General features: G+C 43.1%; 2 protein-coding genes across 14 annotated transcripts in view; one reads left to right on the forward strand and one right to left on the reverse strand.

The window, feature by feature from the left end:
• Positions 1-5520, forward strand: part of SPTB (spectrin beta, erythrocytic) — a 126790-nt gene extending 121270 nt beyond the window's left edge. For all 4 annotated transcript variants that reach the window (XM_039354343.1, XM_039354346.1, XM_039354344.1 and 1 more), the window contains 2 exons: positions 969-1011; positions 2069-5520. In XM_039354343.1, the coding sequence (XP_039210277.1) occupies positions 969-1011; positions 2069-2236 (211 nt within the window). In that variant the 3' untranslated portion in view covers positions 2237-5520. The remainder of the gene's footprint in view (positions 1-968; positions 1012-2068) is intronic.
• The window catches only part of PLEKHG3 (pleckstrin homology and RhoGEF domain containing G3), a 64305-nt gene continuing 47444 nt past the window's right edge, over positions 4725-21585 (reverse strand). For 2 of the 10 annotated variants that reach the window (XM_039354349.1, XM_039354350.1), the window contains exons 13-19: positions 18566-18658; positions 16145-16183; positions 15287-15297; positions 14663-14998; positions 13683-13775; positions 11338-12757; positions 4725-7798 (exon numbers count right to left, since the gene is read on the reverse strand). In XM_039354349.1, the coding sequence (XP_039210283.1) occupies positions 7023-7798; positions 11338-12757; positions 13683-13775; positions 14663-14998; positions 15287-15297; positions 16145-16183; positions 18566-18658 (2768 nt within the window). In that variant the 3' untranslated portion in view covers positions 4725-7022. The remainder of the gene's footprint in view (positions 7799-11337; positions 12758-13682; positions 13776-14662; positions 14999-15286; positions 15298-16144; positions 16184-18565; positions 18659-21585) is intronic. The other 8 variants (XM_039354352.1, XM_039354355.1, XM_039354354.1 and 5 more) reach the window with 8 other exon arrangements.

Consider the following 21585-nt stretch of genomic DNA (forward strand, 5'->3'; position numbering starts at 1 on the left):
GAGGTTGAGCCGGGCAGTGCGAAGCTCGCCAACTTTGCACCTTGCTGCCTGCTGAAACTGGGCAGGCTGGGGGCTAGGCAGCATTGCACTTCTTATCAGATTTGTGCCACCCAGCTCAGCTCTTTGCGCTGTGAGGAGAGCGCCCCGCTGCCTGCTGAAACCGGGCAGGCTGGAAGCTGGGCGGCCTCGCATTTCTTTTGGATTTGCGCCGCCTGTCTCAGCCTCTCAGTGTTGTGAGGAGAGCGCCCCGCTACCTGCCAAAACCCCTCCCCCGGAGCCCATCAAGCCAGATATGTGAAGTAGGCGAGGGCCATTTGCTGGCCACTTCCAGGTGATGGTGCATTTCTTCATGCCTCACAAAGGGTCCAACCTCCCCGGCATGCACCCAAGGGGTGGGGCTGACACGGCAGGGGCTGGTTCCTCACTGTTTCCAGACAGCTTTGTGGAGCTAAGACTGAATGCATTTCAGCATAGATGGCCACCACAAAATTATACATTGGCTCCTGGCCGGCCTGGGCCAGGGCCAAGGCAGCAGGGGCTGTTCCCTCACTGTTTCCAGGATGGCTTCGCAGGCCACATGAAACCACTTCGCGGGCCGCATCCGGCCCCAGGCCTTGTGTTTGACATGTCTGCTTTACGCTGAACCACATTTGCTATTTGAGTTTCTGCTCAGCCATTTTGGAAAGATTGTTTTGCAAGCATTCTGTCAGTGAAACATTCTATACAGCTCTGCTAGAAGGTGGTCTCTTGAGGAAAGACAAAGGATGGCTGCTGACTTTAAAACTGAAGAGACTGAACCAGTTATTTTGGTATCTTCCAAGACCTTAAATATTTGATTGTTAAACTGTATAACATTCTATATTTATATTCTCCAGCTGAGTTTTGTACAATTGAAATGCAAACATCATGTGAGCTCTCCCCCAAAAAGATGTATCTTGCAGTATTTTCAAATTATTATTTTTTTGCAGACTCAGCAATGGGAGTGAATGGCTCTTCCATGGCAAAGATGAGGTAAGTGTTTGAATATCTTTCTCAGATAGTGAAATATGGACTGTATAGCATGATTAAGGGTCATTACTATCATTTTGCTATTCAAATGCTTTGGTGTGCCTAAACAATTAACACTGAGCGTGTCAAAGCCAATCAGACATACCTCCCTGAATAGGAAGGAGACAAAATAGATTTAAACTTTCTTCTGAAAAGAAAAAAAAGGAAACTTCTGAATGGTTGGAGCTTTATTATCAAGGAACAGCTCTGGAAAAGAGGGCACTCAAATGAGTGGTGTTGCTCTTTTTGTTATTGATTCTGTGCCTGCTTTCTTCCCCCGGACTGCTTCTGTATTTTGGTAAATAAACAGATGATACCAAATATGGGCAGCTCTGCAGCGCTCTATTCTCTGAAGCGTTGGTAATAGAAAATGAGTATATTCATTTATTTCAAATATGTTTAGCCTATTTTTCTGCTTGAAAAATGTCAGGTGGCTTCTTCAACCTGCAAATTCTATGGACCTGCACCAGCAGAAGAAAAAAACATAAAATAGATCTTTATATTTCCATTTTGGAGCTTGATTTCCAATAAAAAGGAAGCAGGAAGAATCTCTCCCTTCAGGTTCTCTTCTTTTCAGATTCAAAAGCAGGTTGAATAAGCAGATGATTTCATATATAAGACACTCAGTCAAAAGTAGGTCTTATGAAGTAGATTTCAGTGGGACTCACTGCTAGGTAAGTGTGCCTAGGATTGCTCTGTGCATTATATAGTTCAATCATTCACATTGCAGCTAATTTCTTGGCTATTGTTCAATTTTAGTATATTGCTTTCCTTCATTTCCTTTAATTTTCCTTCATATTCCCGCCCCTTAGGGGGATATTTACAATTTTACAGTACATTTGGACCATTTGTGAGGAAATTATTGGAGTCATGTTTTAAATACAAACTCATTTCTTACTCTAAATTACATTTTTTTTTAATTCATTTTCGCTGATGGTAGCATCTTGCAAATGAAAAGCGTAACCGTGCTTTTTGGCTTATTTGGGTTGTTTTTTTGTTTTCGTTTTGCCCTCCTCCACAGGATGAGATGCACACCTGGCTCCTGGGATTCAGCACAGCAATAATTGACTCCCAAAGCATTAAATCCAAGGCTCAGAGCCTCCCTCTGCCTCCCATCACCACCGCAGATGTGAACCTGACCAAGAAAGATAAAGAGAAGAGATTCAGCTTCTTTCCCAAAAAGAAGTAGCCACTTGCTCCAGTCAGATGCCTATGTGCTGCTAAGGTCCATAGTGAACAACTGCATGCACTGGTCTCCTTGGACACCCCTGGTACCACCCAGCACTGTTCCCCACACAGATCTCACTTCCTCCTTTTCATTTTTCACCACATCTCCCCAGATGGCACAAAGCCAATGTTTCAGGGAAGAAAGCAGCATCCTTGCTTCAGGACAAGCCACGTTCTCCAAAACAGAGCTGGGAGAGGCATATTCTTGGATGGCTGACCAAGTGGACATCACTCCGGAAAAAATACTGTTTAAGAGAACAATGCTGTATGGCTTTTCAGGAATGTTACAGAGAAAAGGAGTGGAAGGGAGTCCTAGCAGGCCAAAGAGGATGAAAAAAAGGGTGCAAGTCTTGAAGCAGTTTCCTTTTCTTTGTATCGCCGGATCACTACCAAAGCTCAGGATTCTGTAAGCCGATTTCCCCATCTCCAGTTGGCATAGAATCATCACATGGAATTTAGAAACGATAGTTGAATAATTCTCTCTCTCCCTCAGAAGATCATGCCTTCATCCAGCTCCTGGCTTATTGCAGCATTCATGCTAGATTGTCAGGATGGAGTTTCTGAAGGCCAAATGCCTCTCTCTGTGGAGAGCTGCAATCTAGTCACACACGTTCATGTCATAAAGCACAGTATCTTTTCAACTCAAGGGTTCAGTCTACACCCAATAAACTGCAGGCAAAATCCCCGATAGTCATAGTAGGTTCAGAGTATAGCCAGAAAATCAGATTATCTATATTCAAACTTATGCACTAAATTGTTTGGAATTGAGATGTTTGTAGAACTACACACCCAGGAAATAAATCATATTCACTTTCTACACAACACTATGAGCACAATCCAGCTAATATGACTTATGCATTTCTCCCACCACTTAAATTGAGAGAGTTCCGTGGGCCTAACTTGCAACCAACTTGTGCTCCATGTTATTTAGTGAGATTCTTATTAATCCCATTCTTTACAGCAAAGTATATAACACTTTGCCACGCAACTAGAGTGCAGGTGCTATGCCTGCCGACAAGCTTTTAAACATATCTGTCCTGTATTGGCTCAGCTTGCCAGAAGCAAATGGCTCTTCTGTTGTTCCTTTGTGGAACATGTGCTGAGCATGCGCTTGCCTCAGCTTCTCTCTTCTGCAGCAATGTCTGTTGTGGTGTTTTCGTGAATGGCTCCTTAAAATAGATACTCCTCACCCTCCTTTATGAAGTGTCACAAGCCCCCAATCTGAAGCACGAATTCAGTGCAAAGGCAAAGAGTATTATCAGCTGAATTGCTTACTGAAAAACATTCATGGAAATCCAGTTACATATGAGTTTAACAGACCTGTGGGACTGATGTTCCTACAATGGCCTTTTGGCAAGTGTGTCATTCTTGATGGGGATTTTCAGTTCTTACAAAGCCGGCCAAACTTTAATTCTCTCTTCAACATCCAATCCCTAGGGCTCATTAAACTTAATATTTTTGGTTTGGGATGATATTATACCATTCTAAAAGTGCCTTAACCTAGGGACATTTCATAATTATTGCTTCTGGAGTGAGCAAATTCAATAAGCACCATGCATAGAAAGATCTGGGGTTTTCTTACTTGAAAGGATGCTGCAAGCCGAATTTTACAGCTAAAAAGAGTGCATGTGGGGGAACCATCTCTTTGCTTAATATAAATTGCAGTGCGTGTGGATAGAAGTCCTAAGAACCAAGGTTTTGGATTCTTCAGTTCTTTTTTGTTGTATCTCAAAATGCTGTGGTTTTCCAAATTGCCTTGATTATAATGGGTAGGCAATAAACTCATATTAACTCAATGGGCAGATCCAAACTACTACATTTGATATGCTAGTGTAACTTATTTTTTTTAAAAAATAGTACTATAATGGTCTGCATTGTGAATTTTCCCTTCCAAAACTATTCTGAAGCATCACTGCCAACTTTCTCCCAGTGTATGTTTAGGAGGCATAGAAATCTACTAATATAATACAGTATGAAGGCTACCTAACATTGTGTAAGGCCTCATAAAACACCAAACTTGAGTTTGGTTTGTAGGTCAAATAAACATGCCATTGTGAGCACATGGGCTCATTAAATTTGGTAGTGTTATTTGTGATTTAGCCCCCTTCGGCCAAGTAGGCTTCAAGTCTGCTTATTCCCAGTCACTTCTGGATTAAGGGCCCTTTTGATCTTAATCCATATCGGGGGACAGGAAGAAAGTGTTCTTCTCTGCTCTTCCAATCTGTGCTTATAGGGGAAAAAAAGGTATACTAACCAGCACACTTTTATTAGAGCACATATCAAGTTAAGCCAAAGAAAGGAAGCATAGGGTTGGAATTTCACTATAGTTTTTTTTTTTTTACCTTGTATAAAGCTATTCTCAGGCAACAGGAAAGGAGTAATATGGATTCAGCAAATTTGTTTTTATATTCCAAAGTATGCTTTAAGATTGGCATATGCTCAACTGATTCTTTTGCAAAAGTCATCAAAAGGTTTTTTATTGAACATTTTGCTTAAATGCATTTCACTTGTACATTTTAGCACTCAGTGGGGACATGTACAGCAAGAGATAAGTCTCATCATTGTTTTCTTGGAGGACATTTTCACCTGTCACTCCCGAGTTTAAACTTGTAGTGCATTGCCCATTTTCAGATAATTGAAATAAAAACATGACTAAGATACTCTTTGAGGCTATTCCTGCTTTATGAGGACCACTGCCCCGCACTGCACTACCTGCTTATAGAAAATGGCTGTATTCCCCTTAGGTGCATTTTCTTCCATCTTGTTTGTTTAATCTGTCATGAACTGGGCTTTTGAACCCATTACAAATCTCTCAGCTTGTAGGCATTGGGTAGAGTTGACTGTGTCTTGCAGCAATACGCTCTTACCTATTACAGACCAAAAGCATTGGCGTTATCCATAGGATCCATTTCCTGCCTGGTGATCGGTAGCCTTCTCTTGTCTGGGCTCTTCCCTTTTGATTCAACTGCTTTTCACAATCCCACTTATGCAAGTCAGCACGTTAGAAGGGAATGTCCTGTGACTGGGCCCAGAATACATATACTTCAGAGTACCAATTACTGAAGTAGCCCAAGGCCTCTCCTACAGGATCTGGGGGCTGGAGTTAATCCTCTTTTCACAGCTAGGCATCACGTTCTGCCTGCTTCCAATGTGCTTCCACTGTCCAGAGAAAAGAGCTAAAGCTTCAGAATGTGCTTCAGAAGCAATTTAACATTTTTTTTTCTAATAAATGAACCAATAAGCTTTTCCTGGCTCTGTGATTTTTTGGGGAGTTTGTGTGTGTATGTGTGCGTAATTTGTCTTCCTAAACCATAAGGGAACAGTATGCTTAAATAATCCACTATCTCAATTTAAATACAAAGGAAAGGATACTAACATACCTTATTAAGTTGTGATGTTTTATGGTACACATTAATGCCTTAGTGCTTTCTGTGATGAAGAAATGTCTCCAGTGCAAAGGTTCATTGGGTGTTTTCTACAGGTGATACACACTCAGGATCATGTTATCTCCTTCAGAAGCTTTGGTGGTCTCATCAACTCAGGCTACAGAGCTTTACAGTTGGCATAAATTGCATATGCAACTATTTCTCAAGCAGCATTTACTCTTAGCCAAAGTAGTCTAACTGCACTTTAGATTCTTCCCATACTGAGAAGAGCATTCCAAAGGCTACAAGACTGGTTAGATTTGCAAGGGCAGAGAATTCTGTGCTTCAAGAGAGAGACCCAATCTTGTTTCGGTCATCAGGTTGCAAGAGATTCACAACCACTGCTTCTCAAACAACAATGCTCCGATGACAGGGAAAAAAATATGGTGTTCTGACAGAGGCTATGGATCTATAGGAAGAAAACTGTCAACCTGCCTTGGAAATAGGAAGAAAATATCTTAGTCCTGGAATGGTTACCATTTATTTCCTCCATATTGGAATATGAAGAGAACTTTTTACCCCATAGGATTTCTTTGCTCAAAAGGTATTTTAATGAAGACAAATTATACTAAGATGGGCTAAAATGAAGTGAGGTGACTTGAAATGGCTTAGAACCCAAATGGATTAATATACCAGGGTCATTCCTTGGTACTGCTGATCTAGGAGAGATCACTGACTTCAAGAGTTGCCAATCAGCTTTGTAGCATTTTTTGTGCATAGGAAATGTGGTACAAAAATCAGTTATTGCAATCTTCCCCAATTATATCCCTCCCCCGCTGGTCAAAAGTGGTTATTGCACAATGCATATAGATTCAAATATGTACGCAAACAGTATTAGGTTGGATGTTCCTAAGCTGGGTGGCCTGGAATCAACCTAAGCCATAGTAAAATTACATTCTTAAAAAAAAAGAAAAGAAAATTTAGAATAATAACTTATTTTCCTAGGAGACTGAGCAATGTACGTCTTGCTCTGGCTTCATAATGCAAAACCTCCCCAATAGGCCAGTTCCTGAAGGGAAGTACATGTTCAAAGGATGATTGATCTGTATTGCCCCTGCTTTGACTTGAAACTCCCTGATTTTTCTAGATGTATTAAGAGATCTGCTCAATAATGCTGCCCGGTGCAGTGTCAGTGGCAAGTCAGATCCATGATCTTTAAATTTTAGAGAGCATTTTAAAAAAAAATCCTCAGTTTGAGGCCGTTGCAAACTTCCCAGAAATTTCAAGCATGATGTAGAACAGGCAAAGAAGATTCTGAGTAGTAATCCAAGGAGAGATGGAGATTTGAGAACTTAATGGCATGGGAGCAAGAGATGCAGGTGTTCAGCTGGTAGAATTATGGGTCTGAAATTTCTCTCTTAAGTTTTTTACCAGGTTGTTATGGCTGCCGGCTGTTTTCTCCCACCATGCTTCTTGAACATCACCTTCATGTCTGTGATGTTCTTCTGAGTCTTGATACGACTTGTACTGCTCCATCAACTCTTTGAGAGAAAGCTTCTCTTGGGCCGAAGAGGAGTGAATCTGTGGCTCTCTTTCATCGGCTTTAGCTTTATTAGTCCCCTCGGGCAACTTCTCTATGACAATCACATGCTGGTTGTTCTCCAATGATGCCTCTGCTATGACACACAATTCCTTTGGAGTATCACATATAAGTTCCTTGGGGATGGAATCAAGAGAGCCCTTTCTCCTGTAGCTCTGTTTGTCCCATTGCTGGCTTTTTAAGTCTGTTTTTGCAATCCCCTTTGAGTATTGGAATCCTGCCTGCATCTTAGCATCATCTACCATTTTCTCAGGTGCTGAGCAACTTCTGTTGACTAGCGGGGGTCTGCATTTCTCAGTCGCCACCTGACAGGAATACCTGGACCTCAGCTCCCGCACATCGGGCCAGTCGAATTTCTCAGTCATGATGGGGCTGAGGGGACTGTGAGAGAGGGTGCAAGAGCCGGTGGAGGAAGATAGGCTGACAGAGCTGTTGCTGGAAGAGATGCGCTTAGGTGACTTCTGACAGGTTGAAGAAGAGGAAAGAAGGCCCAGTGAGCTAGCCTCCTGAAGCACAATTTGTTCGTAGTTGGGGAGACACAAGGTAGACTTCTTTTGGCCTAAGCAAAAAAAAAAAAAAAGGTCAGAATAAGGCAATAGAGGGGAATTTGTTGAACCAACCCACTCAATGGAATTGGGAAACTCATTCTTTCTCTTACAACCTAACACTTTTGCCTAGTTAGTAGCAACTCTGTACTTACAAATCACGTTTTTACAGTAGGAGTCAAAAATGAGAACCTGCAGCTCTATAACCTTGGATATCAAGAATGGCAATGTGCTGGTTATAGTATCCCAAACATTCAAGAAAGAAAGTACCGTATATGCCGGCATATAAGGCGACCCGGCATACAAGACGACCCCCATCTTTATCGCTGGGCCGCATTCCTAGAACATCGTCTTATACGCCGGAAACTACCAGTATTTCCGGCATATAAGACAACTCGGCGTATAAGACGACCCCCGTCTTTGGCGCCAATTTCAGCGCTCGCGGAAGTCGCCTTATACGCCGGCATTTACGGTATCTCTCTTCTTACCACTATTGAGCCTCTCTTGATTCTATTTCAAAACCTAAATGGAACTCAGAAACTTACTAAGTTTCATCTGAAAAACCATACTCCTGTTTCTATCTAAAGTAGGATCACTTCATACTACTCCAGTTATGACAATTAAGGGAACAGGAGACAAAAGAAGAACGGATACTTTGTTAATGAAGAATGATTCAACCAAAATGTCTAATTTAGTAGAAGAGAATATTTGCAACTCAGGTTTGAATTGTGGAGTTCTTGATGGTCTCTGAGCTTGGTTGTTTTCTTGCAAACGTTTCATTACCCAACTAGGTAACAAACCTAGGTAACTAGGTTTGCTCTTGTTTATATACAGTAGCTTGCCCTGTCAGAGTTGGAAGCTGGATAATGAAACATCTGCAAGAAAACAACCAAGCTCAGAGACCACCAAGGACTCCACAATCTCTAATTCTCCTATTGGATGCTATTGAAAACAGACTAATAGTGTAACATGAATTTCAAGTGGTTCTTCCTTCTTTCCTAGAAAGATCTAGCCAATGTCAAATATATTTTATTCCATGAGCAAAGGATCTTGTGCCTATAAATATTTGGAGAACTTCCAATATTTATATACTTATTTTTATTTATTAAATGTTTATGCCACCCATCTCAATATCCAAAGCAACTCCCAGGCTTTAATAATATCTTTTTCCATGAATCAGACTTGCAGGATCCATGGAAGTTGATTCAAAACATCTAGAAGGTACCAGATTGTCTAATCCTGAATTAAACTCTTTCCAATTGGATGCTGTTATACAAGTAGTCTTTAGCTTAAAACTTAAGGTAATCTAAAACCCTTCATTTAGCAACCGTTCAAGTTACAGCAGCACTTAAAAAACGATTTATGGTCAGTTCTTGTGTTTATGACCGTCGCAGCATTCCTAGGGTCACATGATCAAATTTCAGGGGCTTGGCAACTATCATGCATTTGCGATAGTTGCAGCATCCCAGAATCACGTGATCATCATCTATGATCTTCCAAGCCAGCTTCTGATAGGCAAAATCAATGGAGGAAGCCAGACTCATTTAACAACTGCAGTGACTCACATCAATTGTGGCAAAAAAGGTCGTAAAATTGGGCACAACTCACTTAACAACTGCCTTGCTTAGCAATGGAAATTCTGGTCCCAATTAATGGTCATAAGTCAAGGATGACCTGAAATACATTCTCATGGGGGTGGGGTCACAAGCAATATTTAGAAGCTTCAGTTGGCACACAAAACGGGAATCAAAGATGTTTCTAGAGTTTTGCTTTTCTGATCACTTTGTTGCAGTTTTGTTTTAACCACTGGCTAGAATTCCTTTCTGGGTTCAGTTCAAGATGGTATATATTGTGCACAAAACTTTACAGGAGCCATTCCAAATCCCTGTCCACTAAGTTAATTAATTAAAGTTTCCAGTATTTTAAGCAAACTTAAACTCTTGTCCTAAATGGCTTGAAAGGCCTGGTTCTCCTGCATGTATCTATTCCCCTGCTCCGTCATCAGAGACCTCGCTCCTCATGCTGCTGCCAACAAAATGACAGTCTCCAAAGACCAGAGGTCCCCAACCTATGGGCCGTCGCCCACTACCGGGCCGTGGCCTCTTGGCTGCTGGGCTGCGTGAATAGCTGGGCAATGTGTGTGTGTGTGATCACCCCCCCATGCCACTGCTGACATGAGTGTTGTGCAGGCAGTAGCAGCGCTGCTAATATCGTGTGGGCGGTGGCATAGCCATCAACTTTGTGCGAGGGCAGCAGTGCTGCAAGTGGCAGATAGGTGGCGCCACACCACATGCAGGTGGCATTGCCATAAACCTTGTGGGCAGCAGCAGCGCCGCAAATGGCAAATGGGCTGCAGCAAGAGCCTCACATGGGGGAGCGGCACATTTGTGTGGTGTGCATGCTCAGTCTCTTTGTACGTGGGCACACACGTGTGACCACATTCACGTTTGCGCATAACGTGAATGCGTAAGGCGCCTGCCCCTCCCTCTCCCACTGGTCCGCCAACCCAAAAAGGTTGGAGAACCCTGCCATAGACTTTTGAGCTTTCAGGAGTAGAAATGTGGCATCTTAGCTCATTAATTCCCTTCTCAAAGAGGTAGGGCAGGTGTTTCCCTGATGACCTGGCTTTTAAATAGGCTATGTAGTCCTTGACCTAGAACCCTTCATTTAGCCACCATTCAAAGTCACAACCACACTGAAAAAATGACTTATGACCAGTCCTCACACTTGCAACCTTTGCGGCATCCCCAAGATCACGTAATCAAAATTTAAATACTTGGAAAAATGGCATGTATTTATGCTAGTTGCAGCATCCTGAGTTTATGCAATCACCATTTATGACCCTCCCAGCTAGCTTCCAAAAAGTCAATGGAGGAAAATAAATTCATTTAATGATTGCATAATACGCTTAACAACCGCAGTGATTCATTTAACAACCATGGTAACAAAAAAAAGGTACTAGAGCTGGGCACAAACTCACTTCATAAGCTCCCGTTTAGCAATGGAAATTCTGGCTTCAGAATTGTGGGCGTACGTTGAGGACTACCTGTCACTCCTAACTGAGCTTGGCTGATCTCAGAAAGCTAAATCGGGTTAGGTTTGGTAAGCATTTAATCAGGATTAATTAATGAAATCCTGGGGGTCTCAGCTAGACTGGAAAGGCAAAAAGAAATCCCAATGGAACGCAATGACAATGACACTATTGCCAAGGGGGAAATTGCTTATTATAATCTGCTAATGTCCCCCATGTTAAATTTTATATATTGTACGATTTCAATACTGCGAGCCATCTTGGAATTCTACTAAAAAAAAGAGAGAGATGATAAAAGTAAATATATAATATAACAAGCTAAGAGATCAGCCTGCAAGTTTTAGAAGCAAAGCATTTCTTTAAGTAAAATGTCTTTTCTTTCTTTTATTAATAATGTAAGGACAGGCAAGCCTGCGGAATAGATGAATAGTAATAATCTCCCTTTCTTTGCCTAGCAACCTGGCTTCTAGGTATGGCTGTAACTAAGATAATAGCAGCAAATGTCTTCTTGGTCATACATACCTTTGTCTCTCTTAACCACTCCCTGTTGGCCAGGCAAGGTGTTTCTCTGCATCTCCTCCTCTACTTCCGCAAGTCGCCTGCGCATGGGTGGTTTCTGGTTCTTAATTCGAAGGCTGTACTGGCGGGCCAGCTGGTAGACTTTGTTCTTCACCTTCTCTGTCAGCTCAGCCTCAGTGAGGTGAGCCAGCCGCATTATGTGAGGGGGCATCTGAGGGAAACTCTGATCCTGATCACGGCTCCCTAACTCTTGTGTTGCTTTCCAGGGTAATCTGGATGGCACGGTCTGCTCCACAGGAGCCTTGTTCTCAGGAGGGGGCACCAGTGGCCCCTCCTCTACTATGTCCCCAAGATCTTCATCCTCCAGGATAAGAAGTGGTTCATGAAAGTCAAAGCCATTCTCCTGATTTCCAAGCCTGTCTTTCAAATAAGTCTGGCCCAGGCCCCCATTTGCTTTGCGCTCCCTAAGGTCTTCCGTCCTCCTGTTCCAGTGCTTGCTCTTTGGCTCCTCCATCTCCTCCCAGAGTTTAATCACCTCACTAGGTGATCTGAACTCTGCTTCAGTGATAGGCATCAGGTTTTCCTCACTGGCGGTCTCCAAATGGGGAGACGGGAGTGCAACACCAGGCCTATTTGAAAGCATCAAGGATCCTGCCTTGCCTGCTACAGTACTGTCCAAGGGGGGCGGTCTCTTCCTCTTCAGCACCTCCTGCCCAGGCTCTGGCTGGGGAAGGCTGTTTATCCGAAAAACAGAATTTCTCACCAGCCCTTTGGGAATGAAGGACAGGCTCTCTCTCCGCCTGACACTGAAGTTAGCATCCTGGTGCTCGGCATCATCATAGTAACTCTTGATCTTGTCCAGCAGCAGCCGATCCTGCTGGGACAGCATTGATTCCTTCCGTCGACAAGAAGAATGGTCAGACTCGACCAGGCCAGGCCGCGCTGCACCATTGCAAGCACCGTTGCAAGGTTCAGCAGAGGGCTCTTGCGGGATGCTGCAACTCTGGGACTCCACAGTAGCGCAGCCATTGTTGCAACACACCGCTTTTTCGCCCCCTTCTAAGCTCAGAACGCTGCTACTCCGGCTGGCCAACTTTGGTGTGAGGTAGCCCTGCCCTTCCTCGTGGACCAAGCTATTGCGACGGGAGAGGCTGCTGGCAAAGCGCTCTGCAATGACACTGGCCTGATCTAGCACGGAAAAGGGGAGGATGCTGCTGGATTGTGGTGCATGACCATCCTCTTCCTCCTCTTCCTCCTCACTGCTCAACGGCTTCAGCTCTTCTACATTTTCAGCAGATTCCAGGATATCTGAACCTTGATCCAGGAGCCCATGGTGATCTGGATGCTGAGGACTCTCTTCTAGACACTCTTCCCTATGTGAAGGAATGTCTAACCCTTTGTCAAGCTCAATAGGTGATGGAACCTGGGAACACATCAAAGAGAAGAGATAAAGACAGAGGGAATCTCGATGATGATGATTTGTGCCTTCAAATCAGTGTCGACTCTATTAGTCCCTAAAGTTTTCTTGGCAAGATTTTCCTAAGTGGTTTGCCATTGCCTTTTTCCTAGGACTGAGAGAGTGATTGGCCCAAGATACACAGCTGGCAAGACTAGAACTCATAGTCTTCTGGTTTCTATTCTGCTGCCTTAATCGCTATACCAAACTATCTTTCACCGATTCTTACCTGAATTAGATTATTGTAATGACATTTGGATGGTTATCTGTTATGCGACTGTATAGTGAATTGTATTTAGCTATTAGGAAACTGTTTCAAACCTTCAGAGTTGTTATTTTGATACAGAATTTTCAAGCCCATAACTGTACTTACCCGTATATTCCGGCGTATAAGGCGACTGGGCGTATAAGACGACCCCCAACTTTTGAGAAGATTTTCAGGGTTTAGAAAGTCGTCTTATACGCCAGAAAATACAGTACAATATTGAATTTCTGTTTATAGATGAGCACAATAGGAGCTCCATTCCTTTGCTGCTAGAAAGCTTTATCCTGTTAGTGCTTATTTCTGTAAAAAAAATAGGGCTGACCACTAGGGGGCAGATTGGTTTTAAATTCAGAGAACAGTTACCCGTATATTCCTGCGTATAAGACGACCCCTGACTTTTGAGAAGATTTTCAGGGTTTAGAAAGTCGTCTTATACGCCGGAAAATACGGTATCTATAACTTAGTTCATCTGAATACAGTATATGAATGTAAATCATTTGATATACTGCATCTCTTGTGGACAACACAAATTGCAGACCAGATGGTGTTGTACATGATGCAAATATTAGAAATAGCTATTAGGCTGAGCTTTGATCAGAGTTGCATTATCTGCAAGCATTTACTTACCTTCGCCACAGATGACACAATCTCCACAATCCTCTCTCTAATGCTGGAAGTGTGGTCTTGTTTGGGTCCTTGCTGTGTCTTGTGACCCTTGCCCTGAACCAAAATAGCAATGATCTTGTTAGAGGGCTAAATGGTTGGTTCTGAGAACAGAATCATTGTGTTTAGGCTGGACTATCAGACAAGAGCAGCCATATACCTCTATTCACTCTCTATTATCATTCTGATGTAACTTAGCCTTATCCATGTCCCCATGTATACAACTGGAAAAAAATGATAGTGTACTTCAGCTACTAAAATACATTCAAGAATGATCAAAAGTTTCTATCTAGGCCCAAGACTAATATTCCAGCCATGGGACACAGCAATAAGCCAAGCAAATGGTAGGAGAACATATGTCAGTGGGATGTCAGCTGACCTGCTGCCCAGGCACAAAACAGTTTGTAGCCAGCTATTAAGACCAACCTTTATTCTGTCTTGTAGCCAGTTTTATATCCTACAACATTTAGCAATTGTACAATTCAATCTTTTTTAAAAATCTGCATTGCTGATCAATGCTTTATAATATATGCCTTCAGTAAGGAAGGGCACAAACGCACATGGAATGGGATTTGGCAAGAGGACAACTTACAGATGAACATTGTCTCATTATTGAATGTTTAATGTAGCAGAACTTTCCTGGTACATGAAAAAAAATGTAAAAAATGGACTTTGAACAGAGACAAAGCAAATATGATCCAACAATTCTCTTTTGTTATCAAGCGCAGATCCAGTTAGGTTGTATGGGAGAGCGTAAAATGCCAAGTTGGTAGTGCCACTTAATCGTTAAGAGTCCGACATGCAATGCTTTCCTCTTAGAGATATCCTTTAGACCCTCTGGTCCAGTTCCAACTGATTAGAAGATTTTAGGGAGCGCAGCCTAAGCCATGCACTAAGCCAGCATGCAGAAGGGAGACGCAGCAGAGATTGAACAGGCACCTCACCGTGCTGCCCCAGGAGAAAAGCAAAGTATTGGCCCGATAGTGCCAGCAATGGAGGACTGCCATCAAGGAGCTTGCAAAGTCTGACACCTGCTCCGTTCCTACCAGCCTGTCCTCTTCTTCCTCCTCCTCTTCCTCCTCCTCCTCTTCATCTTCCTCTTCCTCCTCCTCAGCTCCATTCTCTTCCTCGAGCCCTGTCTCCTTTTCACTGCCATCACTTTCAGCCAGCTCTTCAGAAGATTCCTGGGGAAGGGTCTGCTGAACCTCCTCTTGGGATAAGCTGTTGGGGATCTGTAGGGGATCCCCAAACTCCAGAAGGGCTCCATCACTATCTGCATGCTATGTGAAGTGAGGGTAAGCAAGAGTGTCCTTTAGAAAGGCCTTGGCAAGGGGATGCTATGACAACAGGACTTCTGTTCCCTTCTCCTCAATGGTTCCACGTCTTCAAGAGCTACAGAACATGGCTTAGGCCTTAGGGCAAAAGTGAGCGCCCTCCCACTGACAGGTCGGATTAAGCTTTAAGAAGCATTTTAAGGGACTGAGGACTCACCAAAAGGCACCCATTACTTTTAACTCCTTTAAAAGGGGGGCTGTTTTCCCACCTTTTCAAAAAATTCTGAATCTTACCTTTAATCCTACTGAAGATTTGCAGCACATGAAAAGAGAAGAAAGCAGCAGTTAGAGGACAAAAGGTAAAAGTTTCATTTCCTGGCTCAGTTATGCATCTGGTTTACTGTTTGATGCCTGTGTCCCTTCTCCATTTGTGTGTGTGTGGGGGGGGAGACCCACATAGAATCAGAAGACATGAACAATATGCAAGTCTTAAGAATATATGTATCTTTTATGCAGTTTGAAAGGTATAGCTCTGTAGTCACTTTAATCATTAGAGACTTATAATTAGAGAGAGAGCAAAATGGCAAATGAATGAGTGCAGGCAGCCCACAAGCTGTGCCCGACTCCACCATCTGTTTACAGCTAATCTAATACTCCCCAGCCAGTGTTGCCAAAATATGGCAGCAAAAACACTAATTGTGAACTGCAATTTCCTCCTCTCCTTTCTATAAATAGGGACACAACCCGCTTTGTCTCTTCAATCCTCCCAAAAATCCTGTTTCCCCCCCCCCCAAATCATACTGAAAATCCAGGACCCACTCATCCCTCCCCACATCATCGTGTTTCTGGCCATGCCCTCTACTAACACTCAGGAATCCTTCAAAATCAAAGTTTGAGCCCTGACTGCCAGAGCTATATGTAAAAGAGCAATATTAGAAAAAGAATCTAGAACAGGGGTTCTCAACCTTGGCAACTAAGACTTGTGGAGTTCAACTCCCAGCTGAAGTCCACAAGTCTTAAAGTTGCCAAGGTTGAGAACCCCTGATCTAAAGAAACCACCAACTTAATCACTTTGCCTAATGATAGAGAAATGGCTTATATGTACAAGTGAGTCAGTTCTGAGGGAAGAAGGGAAAAACAATACTTCCTCACCTTTGTCACTCAGTTGCTTGAGGATCTGTTTTGTTGGCTCTGTGATTAAAAACATTTCCAAGATCAGTGCCTGAATGAAGCTGTGTCAAGTACAGAAGCACCCAAGACATTTCAGAGGAAGAAAGCACCAGCACCAGCTTTAGCCCACAACCTCAGCCTGCCCAGAAGACAACAACTTAAAGCACCCAAGTGGAGAACCACACCAGCTTCCTGTAGGTGGCAGGGAACATGCCTCTCAGACAGCACCGTCAATTGCCTTCTCTTTATTTGTGCTATTTGTGCAGAAGCCACCAGCACTAAGTAAACCAAGGGGCAGGTGGTCAAAATGTTCTTGGGTTTTAGAACGCTTAATGCAATGGTAAGGCTTACGTATTATGTGAGCACGTGCACACACTCGAAAGTAATAGCCTCGAGCAATTCACTCCTATTCTGCAGTCAGAATGGTTAATGCAAACAATGGTCTCTTCCTTACAAGCCTGGATCCTGCCTGTATGATGGGAAGGACGTGGAAAACAACTGTCCTAATAATGGCCTCTTTTCCATATCCCCAAAATGAGGCTGCCAAAGTTGCTGCCCTCTTATGAAGGCAGGAGTTAGGAGTTTTGTTGCTGCTGCTGCTGTGGGACAATAAGGAGTCCCTTTCCCCCATGGCCAAAAATTGAGATCTCCCTGTCTTCACGAGGAGATTCTTGGCTTCTCTGCCATGCTCCCTAGAAAGCCCCACGGCTGTCTCTAGATCAGTGATGGCGAACCTTTTAGAGACCGAGTGCCCAAACTGCAACCCAAAACCCACTTATGCATCGTTGGGTGCCGGGTGGGTGTGGCCATGGGTGTAGCCCATTGGGTAGGTGTGGCCCATTGGGTGGGCGTGGCTGAGGTGGTAACGGCAGACTGGGTGGGACTAAAAAGTTCAATCAATTCCAGCTTTGCAAGATCTTTTTTTTTCCCCACAAGAAGTTGAAATTGACTGATTGAACCTTTTTTTTTTTTTTTTTGCACATGACGGCGGAGGCTTAAAGCAAAAAGGTTTTATAAAACCCAGCTGAAGGCCTAGGACTGGGGTGACGGAATGTGTGCCCACAGAGAGGGCTCTGAGTGCCGCCTCTGGCACCCGTGCCATAGGTTCGCCACCACTGCTCTAGATCTAGCAAGCATCTAAGTTACTGGTAGGAAAACTAAACTGGTGAAGAACCTTCCACAAGATAAGGGAGGGAAGGGGAGGGAAGGGGAGGAGAGGCCTTTGGTTCTGTTCTCTCTGGCAACTCAAAGTGCAATGTTCCTAGAGCTACAGAACCCCACGGCCAGGTGGGAAAGAGTATTAGTGCAATGAGGCAATGGGGCCATCAACTTCAGTATCCACATATAGAAGAGCTTATTCCATTTTCCAACGGAAAATACCATTTCCTGCTGGGGTTGCTTTGATCCAGCTGCAACAGGCCCTTGGATGAAGGCTGGTTCCAATGTGGAAAACTGTACAACCTCAAGCACCAGGACACAGGCCACCCCAGGATCAGGGCAAAGGAGCTCTGTGGCTGATGCCAGGGCAGGGCTCTAATCATTCCTTGTACTAAGGGACTCATTCTGCTGGTTAAAAGACCCACAACTCTAAAAGGATTTCTTCTCTTTTTTTGGGGGGGGGGGGCAAAGCCTGAAAGAACAAAAGGCTGAAACTTTATGGACATCAATCTCAACCTTTACATTCTTAGCTGTTCAAAGCCCTGCCTGGCCTTTTGGGGGCTCCGATATATTAAAAAAAAAAATATTTCCTTTATATCTTTAAAAATCAAAAGAACCTAGAATTGCTAGAAAAGAGAAAGATGGGCGTTCTCAGAGTGTGAGGTTTTGTACGGCAGTCCTCGACTTATGAGCACAGTAGGGACCATTATTTCCAAGGCTAAGCGAGGAGATTGTGAGGGGAGTCAAGCCTGATTTTATGACCTTTTTGCCATGGCTGTTCAGCAAATCACTGCAGTAAATGAATCATGCGGTCCTTAAGCGAATCTGGCTTCCCCCACTGACTTTGCTTGCTGGAAAGGGCCATCACGTGACCCAGGATGCTGCAACCATCGTAAAGACCCAAACTTTGATTACATGTCCCTGGAGGGATGCTTTCATGGTTATAAGCGTGAGGACCAGTCACAAGCCTTTTTTTCTCAGTGCTGTTATAAATCTGGATGGCTAAATGGATGGTTGTAAGTCAATCTGTATTAACCAATTGTGGTGAAGTACTGGATGTATAACCTTCTGAGTAAGAACTACCCTTAACCTGCTGGTCGGGACTGAGAGGTATGTTCAGCCACGAATAAGCACACATTACTCTAGAGAAATGCTGGACCCAATTCGGAAGCTTTCCCGCCCTTTGCTTTCCATTCCACAACACCTGGCTGCAGACCCACTTGCCAAACTAAAGGGGGCTCGCACCCGATTTTCTGCGACTTTTAGGACCTGCCGCAGCCGTGGAGTTGTGGAGTCCATCTAAGAGCTTCTCAGCACTGGTTTTGCCACAGTAAGGTTCTATGAATAGGACATAAGACATCCTGTTAGCACCGGGGGCTTTAGCTGAACTGTTCAATCAAATTTGGAGGAGCTTTAAAGCGTGTCAAGTATTCAAAGAAAAGAACGACAGCCCATCTTGTTCCTGTGCAGTGCTTCTTTTCTATCAAGCAAAAGTTATTTTTTTAAAAAAGAGTTCCCATTGATAGGAAGCTCACCAGAGGACAGTATGGAAAAGTAGAGTGTTCGTACATTTCTTTTCCAAACAGTTTGTTTGGCTTTAATTTTTATCTATCGCTGTTTTTGCATAGTAATGAAAAGGAGATCTGAGGATCCAGTCCCTTCACTGGCTCCTATATTGGCTATGTTTCTTGGCTTTGCAAAAAAGCAGAATCCTGCTCGGTCTGCCATACTGACCCGGAAGCCAATAAACCAGGAATCTTCAAACTTGGCAACTTTAAGACTTGTGGACTTCAACTCCCAGAATTCCTCAACCAGCCAGGAAGACCCATGCCATAAACTGACTGAAGCTCTCAGTGTGGTAGATAAAGAAAATTTTAACAGTTCTATCCACACATGAGGTTCTCATATGACTAGACTTATGTGAAAGAAAGAATGGATCTACATCTTCGGGCTTCACCCCTGCTGGCTTTTGAACCCTGTCATCTATATATTTGAAGGTGAGTTCTCATTTGGGGATCCTGATGTGAATATATAGGTGCTCCACATGATTTAGAAACCTTCATGCTCAGGATGGGGTAGAAGCAGAATCAATAGGAAACATCTGAAAATGTTTCTATAAAAACTCAACAACTATCATCCCTGCTCGCCTAAACATGGAAACAAGGCAAAGTAACTGATTCCTATGGATATGGTTTTATGCAGACATAATGCACAAATAGGGCTTGTAACTCTTAAAATAATCCATGTTAAGCCCCCTTTAATATTCTATAAATATGATAAATTACAATTTGCTGCCTTAAATTTGCTGCCTTAAATCACCTCATGATGAGAAAATTCTGCTCCGTCCCTCACATGCTGCTGAATCACAAGGGCCGGCATCCTTCACCCACTAGCACACCCACCAAGGATTAAAATCTATATATAAGACTTTTACACTCTTATCAGAATATTAATGAACCAGCTGGGTTCACACACATCTTTGGGTAAGATGAATAGGCTGAATAGGCCCAAATGGAATTTAGATACTCATGCATCTTGAAACAGAAATTACAACATCCGAAAGTCACTCAGTAAAACAGAACCAGCTTGGCCAGTCCTGTACTAACTTGCAGGTTTTCCAATACACCAAGCTCTCTGGACAGTTCAGAAAGGAAACGGATCCAATAACTTAACTAAGCAGCTGCTTCAGTCAAAGGGTGGGAGTTAAAACATGCTCATTTCCTGTTAAGGGCCCTGCAAAGTTGCCTCAAAAACATGACAGTCAAAATATAACAACCACACTTGTGTAATAAATGCTATCTAACTATTCTGGTCTACTGAGTCTTGACAGAAACTTGGACCAAATATTATGAGGAAGGAAAAGTATTTCATAAAAGAGGAAATTTTATATATTCCTTCCCCCATTAAATGGCACTAGCCCAAGCATTCCATTTCCAAAAAATAAAAATTGAGGCAATTTACTAATTGGATCCCTCCATTTCTGGCTAGCTCTGCTATGGATATAACCTGCAGCTTCCCATGTCAATTCACCACTTCCTAAGGCAGACCTAACATTTTCTGAATCACCATTTTTCCGAGGAAATTAATCAGTCCTGATTCAAAATCCTCCCCCGTTTTCAACATATATTCAGTTAAGATCAATTTGTTTTGCAGAACAAACCAATCAAAACAGGAGTAAGGTATTAATTACTCTTCTAATTCTACAATGTTGGAAAATGCAAGCTTCTAATTAACAGTCCTTGTTTTCAGAGGTGGAAGAGAGATTGCTCAGGGACCAGATAACCCTTCATTTCAGGTATTGTGCAGACAATTATTGTGTCATCTTGATTTAAACGTTCTAATTTCAAACCATAATAAGAAATTCCCAGGCAGCAGTAATAACAAAACAATAAGGACTTCTGACCATTCCAATTCCTAACTGACTGCAGGATCATCTTTTGGATCTAGTATAAGTAGTCCTCGACTTACAACAGTTTGTTTAGTGATCAAAGTTACAATGGCACTGAAAAAGTAACTTAAGGACTGTTTTTCACAGTTAGGATCATTACAGCATCCCCCCATGCTCACGAGATCAAAATTAGGACGCTTGGCAACTGACTCATAGTTATGACAGTTGCAGTGTCCCGGGGTCATATGATTCCTTTTGGCAAGCCTCTGACAAGCAAAGTCAACTTGCTTGTCAGAAAGGTCATAAAATGGGGCAAAACTCAGTTAACATCTGTCAACAGAAATTTTGGGCTGAATGGTGGTTGTAAGTTAAGGATTGCCTGTACAGCGATGTATGACACAGCATTGCTGGACAAGGCAAACCATACAGCTGACAGACCATAAAAAACTGTAGGCCATTCTCAAGCTCACGCCTGTCGCCACCCCTGAAGATCATCTGCATACTGTCTCTAGAGGACTTTTCTCTCTTCTTCCTCTTCTTTGGTCTGACGTTTCTCTCTGCACCCAAGTCATTCTGGTAACCTCATCTCTGCTGCTAAATCATTGTGCTTCATAAACGGAGCTGATAAGAGCACTCTATTGTCAAGGGAAAATTCCCATACAAGTGTCCAAAATACACAAAGCTATACTCCTCACCTGCTCTGTGCCGGAGGTCACTGGATCTTGGCAGAAGAAATTTCCCTGTCAGCTGCACTGAGCTCTAGAGCAAAATATAAATGCCTAATAACATCCCAAACCAAAGCAGGCTGGAGGATCCACTTGCGGAAATAAAAAAGCTCTAAATGTAGTCCTTGACATACAACTGTAATGGAGCCTGC

This window comes from Crotalus tigris, unplaced genomic scaffold (genome assembly GCF_016545835.1).
Source record: "Crotalus tigris isolate CLP2741 ecotype Arizona unplaced genomic scaffold, ASM1654583v1 scf7180000018550.1270297659:1495590, whole genome shotgun sequence".
In the NCBI taxonomy this organism is placed as follows: Eukaryota; Metazoa; Chordata; class Lepidosauria; order Squamata; family Viperidae; genus Crotalus; species Crotalus tigris.